This window comes from Protomyctophum parallelum (genome assembly GCF_964188405.1).
Source record: "Protomyctophum parallelum genome assembly, chromosome: 22".
In the NCBI taxonomy this organism is placed as follows: Eukaryota; Metazoa; Chordata; class Actinopteri; order Myctophiformes; family Myctophidae; genus Protomyctophum; species Protomyctophum parallelum.
In genome coordinates, this window is record NC_139714.1 from 9,917,972 (window position 1) to 9,935,471 (window position 17,500).

The 17,500-nt window shown below is 45.1% G+C and overlaps 1 protein-coding gene across 4 annotated transcripts in view; it reads left to right on the plus strand.

Moving 5' to 3' along the window:
- celsr1a (cadherin EGF LAG seven-pass G-type receptor 1a) overlaps positions 1 to 17,500 on the plus strand; it is a 128,056-nt gene that overhangs the window by 56,346 nt on the left and 54,210 nt on the right. For 3 of the 4 annotated variants that reach the window (XM_083757698.1, XM_083757697.1, XM_083757699.1), the window contains exons 6-7: positions 1,522 to 1,610; positions 13,846 to 13,926. In XM_083757698.1, coding sequence (XP_083613824.1) covers positions 1,522 to 1,610; positions 13,846 to 13,926 — 170 coding nt within the window. The remainder of the gene's footprint in view (positions 1 to 1,521; positions 1,611 to 13,845; positions 13,927 to 17,500) is intronic. The other variant, XM_083757700.1, reaches the window with a different exon arrangement.

Consider the following 17,500-nt stretch of genomic DNA (forward strand, 5'->3'; position numbering starts at 1 on the left):
CTTTTGCTCCCACCAAATGCATTGACTATGCATCATTGCATCCACCCTCAATCATGGCTCGTATAGACGTATGTACTATTCATTCATTTGAGATTAGTTTATGTAATATGAACACTTTCATAGAAATATGAATAGTACAAGTTGCATATAATTGTACATAGTAATAGTGCATTTTGCACCACAGTGCACTACTGCATGCGGGCAATATAAGATTATAATATTTGGCAAGACTAAGTTATAATTACAGCATGTTTTAATAGAGCAGAAAAACATGCCCCAAGCTAATGTTTTCATTACTTATTATGTGCCGGGAGGATGCTATACGCACCAGCCTTAATAGTGGTGCCAGCTCACGGCAGAAACATCTAAAAACATATGTCTTAAAAAGACAAAAAGATTATTATTTATTAGGACACAGACTAGTAGGAACCAACGTTTCGGCCTTCTTCAGGGTATTTATTCAGGGTTTATTACTTATTATACCAACCAACAACACCAACAATTCACCTACTCTCACCTACTCTTATTCACTATTAGACGCATGCATGCAAGTCACTTGTAGCAGTTGTACATGCAGTAGTACACACACACACACACACACACACACACACACACACACACAAGCATGCATGCGCATGACATATTGTATATACAATTTTACTAATACAATATTTGTTGGCACACTGTCACACTTGTTAGTAAATGCTACACACACACACACACACACACACACACACACACACACGCACACACACACACACACACACACACAGTGTTGTTGTGTGATATTAGCTGGTTTGCGGGGCATGGAATTTGTGCCCAGGCTAACTCTGCCCTTGGCAAACACTCACTAAATCCCGCTTAAAGCTTCAGCCATTGTGCTCTGCAAGCTGCTCAATGAGAGCATTGATACTGCAGCTAACTCTGGCTTTCTCCACAGCTTGATTTATGAGCACTCTGTGTGTATTGTGTGTTTTTGTGTGTGTGTGTGCACACGTGCATGCATGTTTGTTTGTGTGCATGTGTGTGTGTGTGTGTGTGTACATGTGTGTGCGTGTATGTGTACTGTGTGTGCGCGTACGTATGTGTCTGTGTTGATGTGCCTGTGTGTGTGTGTTTGTGCGTGCGTGTGTGTGTGGCATCACATTTGCCCACTCTCTTTCCCTTTTATGGTAACCTTTCACGATATGGAATATTTAGGAGACGGATGCCATTTCTAAAATTGCCAGGCTATTTCAAGTTGTTTTATCACCAGTGTCATTTAAGCACTTGAACCCCTAGCATATATTATACCATTCCCTTTGAAATGACTCGTTGATTTATTCTCCTCTCACTGTTTTATTTTGTCCCTCTGTTCCGCTCTCTCTCTCTCTCTCTCTCTCTCTGTCCATCGCTTCGTCTGGTTCTCTCGTGTCTGACGTGCCTCCATCTCTCTTGTTCCTCTCACGCTAATCTCCTTTCTCTCTCTCTCTCTCCCCCTCTCTCTCGTCTCCGCTGGGCTTCGTCCATCCCTCTGTCCAGGAGAGACAAAGACCACAGTGTCCCCGTTTGTCCCGGGAGGGGTCAGCGATGGCCAGTGGCATTCTGTCCAACTCCATTACTACAACAAGGTAAGGAGTCACATCCACACACTCGCTGACCTGGGCTCAACGCAGGTGAACGTAAAAGGGAGGAGTTGGTTGGGTTTGAAGTCGCACATGCCACGCCGGTTCTTGTCAAAAAAGCTGAAAACCCAACGCTGTGCTTTGGTGAATTAAGCATTACAGTGAGGCTTGTGTTTTGGTCGTTCGCCCACTGGGATTGGTTCTTCTCCACTAAGGGATGTCTCATGATGACGCAGCGAATCCCAGGCCTGGTTTCTTATAGCCACCCTTAGAATTACTGGTTCCCTCCCCATTTTTTTGTTGACATTTCCAGTGTCACACAAGGCAGTTGGACATATGACGTTTCCACCCGACAGAGGCGATATAGTAGTTTGACGTGGGGGAATACAAGGTGATTGGTAAGGTAAGGCTATGAAACCATGAGTGGCCATTGTCCCTCTGTCACACACCATTGTCACTGCACGTAGAACAGGGAACAACTTGAGCAGTCATAAGATTTGTATTCCAGGCGAGATCAGAAGATTCCCCCGAAGTGAATTACTTTATTGGTGAAATCCCCCCGATGACACTAGGAGGAGGACAAGGGCCTTTGTCCTGTTTTTTTTTTGGCATGGGAAGCGAAGTTGGCCGGCGGTCAGATTCCATCTCAGTGTGGCGTCGTCAAACTCTCGTCAGCAGACCGGAGAATGGACGCGAGCTAACAGCTGGTCCCCAGTTGCTGTCCGGCAGGGCCCTATAGCGAGGGAGGGCCCCTCTGGGGCTGAACCGCTGAACTAATCCTCAGACTCTCTGCCATGCTGTTGTTCAAGCCTCCATACTGTAGGTCACTGCCGTACAGCCGCAGTCAGTACGCATGTTGTCACAACGCTTTGGGGGGGCGGCTTGGCAAGGAAACTGCATCCGATAACGGCGTCCAATAGCTCTATATTGCCCGTGGTAATGTTATGTTATAGAGCGGTGCTTCTAAAAGTGGGGTCCAGGGACTCTCATGGTTCCCTGAGGGGCTTCTAAATGGACCCTTACAAGTCTGTGACTAAGTATATACATGGAACCGAATGGATTTGGTTCCATTTGTGTGCTGTAATGCCAATTTCTTCCAATCAGGAGAGCGATCACATGCAGGATACAGTTGACGTGGGAAGTCATTAAATTAATTAAATGAGCGGACAAGATTTGAATTGGAACACAGCAGAACTGAAGTCGACGACGGGGTACTCCCTCAGTGAGCACTGTCCAAAATCGGCGACCCTCTGACATAGTAAGAAATAGAAAGAATTAGCTCTAGTATCTTTATCTCTCTATCTCTCTCTATTTCTCTAGTGCTGCGGCTGTTTGCTCTTGAACCATTCTGAGCAGAAATGTAGAATTTGGAAAACCAAGTGGTTCAGACAGGGTGAACGGGAGGTTTAATTCTCTCCATCAGTGGATATTTCCCTCCGCTGCGCCCATGGGGTTTTCCCCTGCTCCTTTGTTTCTGAGAAGACGTTGATTTGCCGGCGTAGGGTTTCATTCCGGCTATCTCCTGGGAAGACAGCAGCGAGACCTACGTATCGCAGATCATTGATGAAGTAGGTGTGGTCAGCAAGCAAACACAGGGAGTGGTTGTGAACGGCAACTTTTTACTGCTGTCTATAGGGTTAGCGAGTGCACGAAGCTAACTGGATGTTAATAATGCACACAACGTTGTCTTTTTAAAGGTAGGATTAGTGATTTTCTTTGGTTAAAATAAGTGTTAAATAGCTCCCAATTATGATAGTACTTAATAATTGCGGTAGAGCAGCGGTCCCCAAACTGTATTGGCCGTGCCCCCCCCCCTGTTACCTCCTGACCTAGCTCACGCACCCCCCAGCGCTAAGTCTCGTTATATTTGGCAGAAAATGATAAATTCTTTAATATGATTATGGCAAATAATCACAGAATGTCACTGCACTGAGAGACATGCAGCAGCTGTATACTCCCGCAGCTATTCTACATCTCCTGGAGAGTGTGACTGAACAAACACTATATAGCAATGATTACTATCAGAATATAGTGCTTTAACATTTTTTTTTTAAGTGTAAAAAACATACCCTGAAAGAGTTACTCAGGATTTTGCAGTGTGAACTGTAAAGGACCTGCCCAGGCAGGCTAGTTGAGTTGACCCTGCCCGCAAAAGCTCTGGACTGGTGGAAGCGAACGGGGGGGTCAAAGTGCATGCGTTTGGCTAGCCTGACTTCTGACTGCACAGGTTCCACTAGTGGAGGTTGGCCTGCAGGAAGCTAGCTCGGCCCTCTTGTGTCTTGTGTGACAGTGAATTATGCTATAGCTTTTCCTTAAACCTTCGGAGCCAGCGCTTCTGAGTCACGGGTCAAAAGTTTGTCAGCCGCATGCATACCAGGCCGTTCATGTGTGGCGCTGAGTTTCTGGTTATTTTAAAGGTGGTCTAAAAGTGATATTCCTTTTGGTTTAAACCACTTGAAACCCATATGGTTGAGTGGAGGAGTACCTCAGGGCTCCGTGCGAGTTTATTTTCTGTTATTGTGGGGAAAGCCTTCGCAGAAAATGGCCAATAACAAGCTCAAAAGGTTGTGAGCTTGTCGATCAGCTAGTTTCATGCAAAATCCATTTGTATTGGTTACATTTGTACACTTTCATGGTTATAAATTGATAAATTAAGTATTTTACTGTGTGGCTATAAAGCCATCATTCCCACGCGGGTCAGCTTGCCATTTCACTAAGACCAATCTCAAGGAAGAAGCATGATTACTTCACAGCATATATCAAATGTCTCCTGCGCGGGTAATATTATATGAGCGGAGCTTTATTGTAGGCAATTGCAGCCATGGTGTTATTTTCCAACAAACTTCCATGGCTGCCAGGCATTAATACAACAATGCCAACCAGACAGACATATAGTACAGTACATACAGTATATACTGTACCTTACTGTAACTGTGTTCAATGAGAACGATTGCTATGAAGTGAATGACAAGGCTGTCTTCTACTCTGTCTTTAAAGGCGGTGTGATCTTGTACTTCTGCTACAGTATTGCATTACAACGTTGCAAGTTAACCTTAAGACACCCGTTTTTAATTTGATTTGCTGAACCGTCTGGAAAACAAACCACAAAATCAGCCCAGGGGTTCATGCCCTTGTTAAGTACAGCACACCCATATGAATAACGTTATATATAATATCTTAAGTGCGACTGACTTCTCTTCATGTGATCTTCAAGAAACAGCACATTATTCGCCCCAACACAAGCTGTTGTGTTTGTGTCGTCCAGCAACGTCTGTTGCATTCTTCAGGGAAAGCTAACACTCTAACTGGAAGCCATGTGCCTTTTTGGGGGAACAGAGATTTGTACATTTCTCCCACAATAGACGCCCAGCCCAACTCTCTGTCTCTCTCTCCCTGTCTTCCACTCTCTGTCTCTCTCTTTGTCTCTCTCTATTTCTCTCCACCCTATACCGCACGGCGAATGCTGCGACATCATTGGCCTGTACCAAAGACGTCGGCGGTGTTGTGTGTCACTGCTAGTGTTTTAGACGTTGTTAGGAAGCACCTCCAATGTTAGCCAAAGATACCTAGGGAAGACAATGTGCGTCTACTCACGTTTCACAACCTTGTTAGTCTTGTTGCGTTGCATGTGTGATCCATCGCAGGCAGCCTTTGACAGCCTTCATCAACAGGCCTGCACTGTTACCACGTTACCTGCAGGGTACCTGTCTGTAGCCATTGTCTGTGGTGCATGTCAATGGAACCACCTCCAAAACAAGATAATGATGTTAGCAACAATAGGCCAAACCATGTAGTGCTTTGTTATTGTGACGACCCGAGCTATTGTTTGCTCGGCGGCACAATCCTTTGGCGCCGAAAATACCCCATGTTTTGTTTCGTTTTGTCTGCTGGGCCTGTCGTGTTGTTTTGTAAAGGTGTCGCGACCGGGAAACCGGGGGATTACTTTTCAACCGCTGCCTTGCCTCAACACCTTTCCTGGTGGTTGGTACTTTTCCTGTCTCGTGCCACGGACCGCAGCCGTGTCATTGTTCCGTTCCATGTTGGTTTGACTCTCCCCATTACTAACCCTATCCCTCACCCTGGCCGCATCGCGACACGCTGTGCGCCAAAAACATTGAATTGGGTTAAAGTATTTCAACTGTTCATCATGTTTCTGTGGACTCCCTGGAACCCCCCCCCCCCCCAAGGTCTCGTGTAGTGTCGGTCCCCAGTGTGAGCACCAGTGCTATTTATTTATCTATTTGTTCAGGGAATGCATGGGACTCCCTTAAGTCTGGTTTATGCTTTTGTGTAGTGCTCAATAAAAACAACAGATCTACAAGATCGCCCCTTTTCACTCCTCTGCTTCTGTCTTCAGCGTAGCGTAGGGCAAGGTTCACGGGGAAGGGACACATTGTAAGCTTGTAGATCTGCTATTTTGGGGTGCTCCACATGGCACACAGCCGCAAGAATAAATCAGGCTTTAGCTTCTCTCGTTGTTTTTTGATGCGTTCTGGCAGCTGTAGCATGCACACACACACACGCAAGCACGCGCACACACACGCACGCACACACACACACACACACACACACACACACACACACACACACACACACACACACACACACACACACACACACACACACACACACACACAAACACTGTTGTCTGTTAATCATAATGAAGTGTGAAAAAGACCACCAAGGTGATGACAGTTGGGCCAACACTGTGTCTCACACCCACACACACACACACACCTGGCAAATTGGGGCGGTGGCCTGTTCCCTTCCACCACCTGTCAATCATCATAATCCAGGCCAATGGTTAACAGAGACGCTCTCAACATTCCATGTAATTAGCCAGAGGTTGACCCCGAGCACTGACCCCAGGCCAGCGCCGCTTCATCTTGCTAATGGCCAGCGGTGGTATTGACTGTGTGAAATCTGATCCCAGGTCAGGCATTGAGGGATTATCTGACACATATAGCATGAGCCTGCACTGCGGTGCTATCACTGTAATGCACCATGTGTTGACACAACTGAATGCATGGATCACATACAGTACATGCTGGTCTGTGTGCGTGCGACCGTGCGAGTGTGTGTGTGTGTGTGTGTGTGTGTGTAAACTGGCCTGAACATTGCGGGCATAAGAAAGAACAGAGCTACACACACACACACACACACACACACACACACACACACACACATGTGCAGCACACTTTCTTTGTCCTGTGAGGGGGAATTGTTTCGCTATGGGGCCATGGTCAACGACCAACCAACCCAAGATCACAGACACACACACGCACACACACACACACACACACACACACACACACACACACACACACACACACGCACACACACACACAGGCACACACAAACGCACACACACCTAGATTGATTTACGGGGTCAGGGGGCGGGGCGGTGTAGAGATCACCCGTTATTGCACCTCTGCTTCTGTCTTCTGAAAGCGTAAGGTCAAAGTTCAGGGGGGAGGGGCAAGAGGATTGTCATGGCAACAGCATTGGTCATGCTATTGTCAACGAGGCTGTGGGAGAGGTGTGTGGATGGCAGGCATCTGCCTCAGGTCTTAATGAGTTAAACCTAAACTCTAAATGCATAAGCTGATCGTAACCCAAACCTGAATATTGTAAACCCAACTCCCCAAATCTAGCCTATTTGTTTTAACGTAAAACAACCAGGAAAACGCTTTCTCAAATTCCCGTATACTTTTGGGGACATTAGGCACACACACGCACGCGCATACACACACAATGGAGGAGGCAGGAAGAAAGACATTTTTGAAATAGCTGCTTCATTTGGGTGCGGGGCAACGTCTCAAGGACACACACACACACACATGCAGGAAGAGCAATCCAGGACAAATGGATGTTCGTTTTAACCGTGTTCTTTTTTGCTCCGCACAGGAAATGATGCGTCTTTATTCAGGAAATGATGCCATGTGGCCAGTGTACCAAAAAAAGTGTCCTACTGGTGTTTTGACCCCCCCCCCCTTACATCCACCTCACCTCAAGCCATAACTCACACAGCCCCCCCCCCCCATGCCCCATTCATGCACCCCCAAAATCAAATAATTCAATATTCATGCAGATGTTATTGTATTTAAATTCAAAGGGGGGGCATAAGTAGCCTCCCTGGCTCGCCCATAGCCTGACCCATGAGCAGTATTCATGTCAAGTTTGGAGGCAGCACACCAGACTACCAGTGTTGCCATGTCTGCTAATTATAAGCAGCTTTGGGCTTGTTTGGCTGTCCAGTTGCTTGTAAATGTTGGTAGTTGCGGGCTATGGTTTTTGGAGCTTTTAGTTTCTTATTTGGGCTTGCTTTCTAATGTTATTTAAGGACCCCCAAATCTCACCAATAGTGCAAACATGTGAGATGCGAAAATACTTTCGCTGTGCTGTACTTGTACTGTACATTGACATTAAATTTAATCTCATCTCATGGTTTCAGATTTAGGTCTGATTTAGGTCTATTGTTACCAGGAACCCCCATATTATATTTGTGTTGTTACAATGTTTTTTTTTAAATAGCAGATCTTACAAGCTCACAATGCAACATATAGGACAATAGTGCCATTCCAAAGCTGTAACCACTACAGCGGCATGCAACAAAAATGATATAGGGCTGAAGTTCAGCCCTATATATATTTCGTTGCATGTCAAACGGCAAAAATAGCAGATCTAACATGTCACGTTGTGCGTTCCTATTAACAGCCATGTGACATGGCTCCAGTTTCTCGTGGTTGTGAAAACATAGCATGTTTGTTTACGAGGCGGCACACATGCCTGGGTGTTTACAGCATATTAATACTGGGCAGTATTATTGGAGTTCTAATCATGGACATGTTAATGCGCACGCACGCGCGCACACACACACACACACACACACACACACACTCGCGCGCCTGTGTGTTTATTACTACAGCCCACTAATAGTTCTAATAGCAGGCATGGCATGTTAATAAGCATGGCAGAGTTGATATCGCCTGTGACATTTACAGCTCGGAGAGTGTAGGGACAGACATTCCCAGACAGACTGAGCCACATAGCCTGCATCTTAAACCTGATATACCTCGTTGGCCGGTGGTCCCAGGGGGCTCTAGTCTAGTCTATACTAGGTACCTGTTTTTCCCCAAGGGCTCCATCTTGCGCCACCCCCTTATCCCTTATCCCTAAACGTACTGTTTTGAAAATCTTTTTAAAATAGTTCCAACTAGCCGATCTACATCGAGACGTTATGTGAGCTTGTAGATCAGCTATTTGAACTATTTTAAAAGGTTTCTTAAAATAGTAAAAAAGAAATGGCAAGTACGTTTATGGATATTAGGGGTTAAGGGGTGGCGCAAGATATAGCACCAAATCTCTTAACCCATTCTGACCGGGCACCCATTTTGGTGTCGGCATCATGTTATGCTTCAGCTATTTAAAAATAGCAGATCTACAAGCTCATATCGCGCCACCGAGTGGCGCGATACGAGCTTGTAGGTCTGCTATTTTTGAAAAATCGAAGAGCGACTGACATTTTTAGAATCTGATCTCAGGTCAGAATAGGCTCAAATTGGCTGTTTTCGGCACAGCTTGCCCAAGAATAGGGACCGCTAAAGGGTTCATTCGGTCAAACTAGCTTGTTGAGCTCTCCCCTGTCTCTGTTTCTAACGTATTCGTACCCTGAAGTGCATTGATAGTAAATCTTGAGTGCTTTTTTTTTGGTGTGCTCTTTGGTCTTGTGATGTTTTTAAGCGGACTGGTCTTGGCATCGGATAAATCCCTGCCAAGTCTCTTATATTGTATCTGAAAGCTCTCGGCTTTCATGAGAGAGAGAGAGAGAGAGAGAGAGAGAGAGAGAGAGAGAGAGAGAGAGAGAGAGTGAGTGAGAGTGCACGCGTGATCTCTCGCTCTGTGTCTCACTATGAGTGTGTGTGTGTGTGTGTGTGTGTGTGTGTGTGTGTCAGTGTGTGTGTGTGTGTGTCTTTCTGTCTCCCTCTTTCTATCACGCTATCATTTCTCTTTCTATACTCTCTATATATCTGTTTGTACAATCTCTCAATCTAGCTACCTTCTCTCTCTATCTCTCACTCTCTTTCTCTCTCTCTCACACACACACACACACACACACACACACACACACACACACACACACACACACACACACACATACACACAGAGGGTAATTGCTATGAGAGTGAGTGGTTTGGAGGAGTAGAGTGGTAGATTTATTGGTAATAACTCAGAGTCCATATGGCTTCCATGATGGGTGGCCTTTAAGACAGACCACCGCATGCCTTATTAGGTGAGCCTTTCTCATGGTGGCACACACACACACACACACACACACACACATCTACTACTTTTGATTTAACGCTAAAACAGTTGTAAATTAACCCTAGCGGCCTGTTTTCACAGTTAAATGAACAGTCTGGGTTTTGCATATGTACCTGTCAATAATACGTTACCCTTTTACCTGAAGTTTGTTAATATGAACGGTGACGCATTCTGGGTTAGGGCAGTGTGAGTGAGGCAGATGTGCCCTGTGTGTGCGTGCGTGCGTGCGTGCGTGCATCTGCTTGCTACTCTGTGTGCATGTGTGTTCACATGCACGTGCGTGTATGTTTTCATAAGAGATAAGAGTCTCTGTGCTACTCTGCGTGCGTGCGTGCGCGTATACAGTATGTGTTTTCATAGTGTCTGGTCTCTGAGGGAAGAGGCCGTGTCGACGCACACATGACCCCCAAACCTCAAAGACCCATAAGGTCATCATCACACCAGTAGACCCTCACAGCATGGGACTAAAAACACACACCGCTGTCTTCCTGACTATTACACAGTGGGGCCCATTTGGTTCCATTATAGTACACTCTCAAAGTTACAAACAGTTAAAATTGCACTGAGGATTTTGACATGCATATGGACATGAAATCAGGAAATGTGGCGGAGAAGTATGATTTTATAAATTAACTTAAATGTTTTTCTTATCCGTGTGATTTAAGAATCAAACAAAGCTTCAAACACATCATCTACATAACATATAACTCTTATGAAAGGAATTAAAGTAATGCTCTTATGTTGTGTTTCATACTTTTGTTGTTTTATCGCAGCCCGTGTTGTTGAGATCAGAGCGAGGACGGTGGCTTTTAGCCGGTGAAAGCCAGCAGGGTGCTTTCCCCCTCACGTTTGTTCCTGTAGTAAATCTGGAGTGTTATAAAGGGACGGGGGGCTTGGCAGTGATTCATGAGTTGTAGAGTATCGTGACGTGGTTGAACGGGCTGGGGGTCTGCACTGGGTTGCCGTCGTGAAGGAACTGGCTTTTTTGTTGTTGTGTGGTTGTTATTGTTGAGCGTGTGTTGTAATTCAGCTGCCAAAGACACGCTGGCACACACTTCCGAGCAGTGCAGTGTTTTTTCCCCTGGGCTTATTTTTAGGTGGGGTGCCGGTGACCGTGAGAACTAAACTAGACAGTCCTCTACGTGTATACTTCGCAACAACTTTTTGAACATAAGGTCAACACTACATTTTAAAAAGTTCTCACGTGTGACACATTAATACCTAAACACTTACTCACCAGGTTTAGTCTGAACTCCGGTTACAGTTAGATCTTGTCTTGTCAGATCATTTCAGTGTTCAATTTCATGATGTCTTATTATTACTCATGACCTCCTGAAGGATATCAGACACTGTTAAAGAATGCCAACATCAATGAGAACACCGGTGCACTCTTCATGAAGTGGAAACCTCATAATATCCAAAACTGTTACTTGTCAGGATTGTCAGGACGCAGCAGATCTCAGAAGCTCGAAACATGTCTCTCTCACACGTCTTGTGAATCTGCCACGCTGTAGTACGGGTCAAGTTAATGTTTTGAGGGGGGAATGTGGAGTTAGAATGTGGAGTTATGAGGTTCCTGCCCGACAGCGACGATATATGTGTGGTTTCAGTGCTTCAGGTAGAGAGAGGGAGCTGTCTATATAAATATAGGAGCGTTTTGCAGATGTCACAGGCCTCCATTGCACGAGTCTGAGTTTTGTCCAGAGAGCAAACTGCAGGCTTTATATAATATCTGCTGCTACCTTTCCTTAACCACATCAACCCCAGCGTCCCTATGGGGAGAACATTCATCGAAAATAGCTCATCTACAAGATCACGCATGCACGCGCGCGCGCACACACACACACACACACACACACACACACACACACACACACACACACACACACTAATTGGATGGTAAGCTGCAAAACCACCACCATGCATAGAAGCAGCGCATGTGATTGTGTACAGTACAATATGCATCATGCACTCATACTGTATGTGCAGCTACAGTAGGCACGTGGGCTTCAGAGGATGTGGTCTGGTGACGTTTCTTCTGTCTCTCAGGACAGTGAGAGCCTGCTCGATTGATTCCAGTGTGTTCTAAATGGGGTCTATCTATTGCAGTGAGGTGTAATGCATTGGGGTCTATTGCAGTGAGGTGTAATGCATTGGGGTCTATTGCAGTGAGGTGTAATGCATTGGGGTCTATTGCAGTGAGGTGTAATGCATTGGGGTCTATCTATTGCAGTGAGGTGTAATGCATTGGGGTCTATCTATTGCAGTGAGGTGTAATGCATTGGGGTCTATCTATTGCAGTGAGGTGTAATGCATTGGGGTCTATCTATTGCAGTGAGGTGTAATGCATTGGGGTCTATCTATTGCAGTGAGGTGTAATGCATTGGGGTCTATCTATTGCAGTGAGGTGTAATGCATTGGGGTCTATCTATTGCAGTGAGGTGTAATGCATTGGGGTCTATCTATTGCAGTGAGGTGTAATGCATTGGGGTCTATCTATTGCAGTGAGGTGTAATGCATTGGGGTCTATTGCAGTGAGGTGTAATGCATTGGGGTCTATCTATTGCAGTGAGGTGTAATGCATTGGGGTCTATCTATTGCAGTGAGGTGTAATGCATTGGGGTCTATCTATTGCAGTGAGGTGTAATGCATTGGGGTCTATTGCAGTGAGGTGTAATGCATTGGGGTCTATCTATTGCAGTGAGGTGTAATGCATTGGGGTCTATCTATTGCAGTGAGGTGTAATGCATTGGGGTCTATCTATTGCAGTGAGGTGTAATGCATTGGGGTCTATTGCAGTGAGGTGTAATGCATTGGGGTCTATCTATTGCAGTGAGGTGTATTGCATTGGGGTCTATCTATTGCAGTGAGGTGTAATGCATTGGGGTCTATCTATTGCAGTGAGGTGTATTGCATTGGGGTCTATCTATTGCAGTGAGGTGTAATGTATTGGGGTCTATCTATTGCAGTGAGGTGTAATGCATTGGGGTCTATCTATTGCAGTGAGGTGTAATGCATTGGGGTCTATCTATTGCAGTGAGGTGTATTGCATTGGGGTCTATCTATTGCAGTGAGGTGTAATGCATTGGGGTCTATCTATTGCAGTGAGGTGTATTGCATTGGGGTCTATCTATTGCAGTGAGGTGTATTGCATTGGGGTCTATTGCAGTTGGGTTTGATTGATTGTTTGAATACTTAGTTAGACAGAAATGTTAACAGTACAGAGTACAGTCAAACACTTTGTCTAAATCTAAAAGGATAGGATGTTTCCATTCGGGTCCTAGGATTAATGCTGAGGTTCTAATGCTGTGAAGTTGAATGGAGTTGAGTCTAATGCAGTCAGATCTAATTCAGTAAGGTCTAATGCAGTGAGATCTAATGCAGTGAGGTCTAATTCAGTGAGGTCTAATGGGTGTAATGCAGTAGCGTCTAATCTAATGAGGTTTGTTGTGTAGTCTAATGCAGTGGGGTATAATAGTAGTCTAATTGAGTTGGTTCTAATGCAGTGGGGTATAATAGTAGTCTAATTTAGTTGGTTCTAATGCAGTGGGGTATAATAGTAGTCTAATTTAGTTGGTTCTAATGCAGTGGGGTATAATAGTAGTCTAATTTAGTTGGTTCTAATGCAGTGGGGTATAATAGTAGTCTAATTTAGTTGGTTCTAATGCAGTGGGGTATAATAGTAGTCTAATTTAGTTAGTTCTAATGCAGTGGGGTATAATGGGTCTAACAGTGAGGTGTGATGCAGTGGGGTCTAACAGTGAGGTGTGATGCAGTGGGGTCTAACAGTGGGGTCTACAACAGGTCTAATCTAGTGGGTTCTAACAGTGAGGTGTGATGCAGTGGGGTCTAACAGTGGGGTCTACAACAGGTCTAATCTAGTGGGGTCTAATGCGTTGGTGTTTCTCTCTCTCAGGACGCTGAGAGCCTGCTGGATGCCAGTGGGGCTCTGCGCCTCCCGCTCTATACCGCCTGGCTGGAACTCAACCAGAAGGAGGTAACCTCTGACCCCATGGGCGCCCTCCTCCTCTAGGCCCTGCTTCTATAGAAACAGTCTGGTAGACCGCCGGAGGCCGCCGTGGCGTCTGTAGTCTGTAGTCCTGGTGTTGCTCTGCTCGCGTAGTCGGTGTTTTCATATAGTCCCTGTGTGGTCTTGGCTTGGTTCCGGTGTGGTTTGTATAGAACGTAGAGCGGGCTTTCTGGTCGTGGTCTGTGTGGTGTGTGTGTGTCTGTTGTTTGACCCTCCGTCGTATGCTCCTGCATCACACTCGGGAGGTGGGGATTCCCAAGCCCCGCAATGTGATGTAAGAGAAAATGGCCGGCATGTGATTTGGTCAATTGTTTGATTGACGTGAGTGTAAATCAAATAATTGATTGAATCGAACATGAAAAATAGCAGACCTATAATCTCTATAAATCTTTATATATTGGCTGTATATAAAGAATAGAATGCATAGCTGCAGCCCTGATTTTAATGTTTGTTTGTTTTTGTTTATTTTTTTAGGTTCAAACCCTTATGAGCAGATCTACAAGCTCATAGCTCATAGCTTGTAGGTCTGCTATTTTTGAAAAATCGTGAAAATATTTATTTCAGAAAACTGGAGAATTTAGAAGATTGTTTTTTAATTTTGAGATCAGGCCTATTAACCCATTTAGACCTGAGGCCGATTCTGAAAACGCCTTCTAAAACTTGACCCAAGTTTTCTGAAAAACTTCAAATATTTATAAAAAACATTACAAAACAGTTATATACTGTACATAACTACAACTACCCAAAAGGGGTTCCCGTCTTGAATGGGTTAAAATACAAGTGCACGGTAGTTTTGCAATCTTAGCCAATCCGGATGGAATACCGTAGGAACCTTAGCCAATCAGGATGGAATACCGTAGGAAAAAGACCTGATTTCGTTTTTATGACCATAGAGATACTGTGCACCGATCTGTGTGATGTTTGGACAAAATCTGTAGCAGTCTGAACGGTCCAATGGTGCTGGTGATTGGCTGGTCTCACACACGCACGCACGCACACACACACACACACCCACCCACACACCCACCCACACACACACACACACACACACACACACACTGCACACACGCGCACACAGCACACACGCACATAGACATGTACAGAATAGACCTCTCTCTGTCCCTCTCCCTCCTTCTCATTTCTGTCATTCCTTCAGTCCGTTCTCTCGCTATCAACTCAGCTACTTGCTTCCAAAGGCAGGTCATGGGATTAGCGCCTTCTTGTCAGAGAAGGTGACACAGTATGCCGTATACACCCTGCAGTCAGCCATGCACGACATCTTGCACTGTCAATCACGTCTTGCACGGAAGGCTCATTCAGATGCCGAACTCTCCGTTCTTGTGTCTTGGCAGGCAAACAGACAGACAGACAGACACTGAGACAGACAGACAGACAGACAGACAGACAGACAGACAGACAGACAGACAGACAGACAGACAGACAGACAGACAGACAGACAGACAGACAGACAGACAGACAGACAGACAGACAGAGGGTGAGTTGCTGTATGTTTTCATTGGCAGCGGCGCAGCATCTCGTCCTGTCAGCAGAGATTAAGTGCACACTCAACGCGTCTCTTGTAATATAGGAATATGCTTTTGTCCTGGCTCTGATTTGAGCTAATAGGTTCTTTGTAAGAGACTTAACGCCATGTTTGTATAGTCATGTGGCGGATTACTGAATAGTCACATTACTGTACAATAAGCGGTCTGCAGGGAGGGTTTGAACTGAGCTTTTTGGTTAAAGTCAACACAAGGTGTTTCCATGACCTGAAGTGTTCAAAAAAGACCCTGTCGACCCCTCTGTCGGCAAGTGTATGCATGTTGTGTGTGTGTGTGTGTGTGTGTGTGTGTGTGTGTGTGTGTGTGTGTGTGTGTGTGTGTGTGTGTGTGTGTGTGCGCATGTGCATGTGTAATAGGTAAGTCATGGAGAACAACAGATGTTTGACAGATAAATCTGTCTCCACAGTCCATCTTCTACATGACAGAATATCTCTCTCTCTCTCTCTCTCTCTCTCTCTCTCTCTCTCTCTCTCTCTCTCTCCCAATTGTTCCCAAATTGGTCCAGGTGTGCCTTGGGATTTTGTGACAACCACACAGTATTATTGTAATACAGTATAGTACTATACAACTATTCAAAACCCTATGAATAATTTTTCTTTGTATTTGTTATATCGGTACATTGTGCACAATGATTTCCAAATACAGAGGCAAATTCTATAACTTTCAACCTGGCATCCCTAGGTTTGATATGTGATGAACAAATGATGTTCTATTTAAATGTATCATGTTTAATTGTTTCATAAATCATCAAAAATATGTACTACAAGTACCATTTTTGTCAATGGGTCGTGATACGATGCATTTGAATTTGAGCCATATCCACTATGAATACAGGTGTGACTTGCCCGTTGCTCCTCATTGGGCACATGACGTTTGAAAACAACTCCTCTCTCCTCTCTCTTTCACTCTCTCGCTTTCTTCCCCTCGCCATTATTCCCTCTCTCTGCGCTCGGCTCTCTCTGACTCATTCAGATTGTTGGTCTGCTGATCTGTCTTTGTCCCTCCGCCTGTCTTCCTTTCTCCGTCTGACACCCTCTCCCTCCCTTCCCTCTTTTCCTTTCTCGTTTCTCCCCGTGGCATTCCTTCTCTAATTTCCTGCTAAGTGAGTGAGAGTAGTCTGTGTGTCGGAACAGGGGGGGGAGATTCCACACAGCTCACCTAGCATGACCTGAGAGGAGGGGGGGGGGGGGTTTGGAGAGAGCGAGATAGAACTTTGTTTAAAATGTTCTGCCTAACGTTCTGTACGTGGGAGCAGGTGTGGCGTCCTCACCTCACTTCCGTTTCTCCTTTCTTTGCAGTCACTTAACCCACTTGATCCCCAGCGTCCATATTCTCGAGGGGGAGCATTTTGCCCCAAATATGCCGATCTGCAGTGCAAGCTGACGCTTGTAGCTGTGAAGAGATTTGGTGTAGACGGGAAAAGTACCAGTTGTAAACGTGTAACGTCCAGTTCTACAGGAGTTCAAGTTGGTTAAATACGTGACGTCCTACTGTAAATGTAATTTGACATTGACGCCAATATCTAGCTTGCTGAGTAGCAGAAATATAAATGTGTGTGTGTGTGTGTGTGTGTGTGTGTGTGTGTGTGTGTGTGTGTGTGTGTGTGTGTGTGTGTGTGTGTTTGTGTGTGTGTGTGTGTGTGTGTGTGGGGGGGGGTCATTACAGAGTCTCTGTAGCATTCAAAGATTGTGGTTGTTTGGCTTGAGGAACTAAGGTGGATGGAGAGGGAGTTGAAACGTAATCTGGAATGTTCATTTAATGTTGAGACTGTAACATTCTCGCAACATTTGACTTTTCTCAACATGATCTTCATATATATGGTCGGTGCCATTTCAAGTGCCAAGAATTTACTTAGAAAAATCCTTTAATTTGGTATTCGTCCTTGAAAACTTTAGCTTTTTTTGGGAATGTTTTTTTGAAAATGTTTGAAATTCTAATAATTAAAAAACAAAATATAAGGGACGCCAAAATAAATTAAA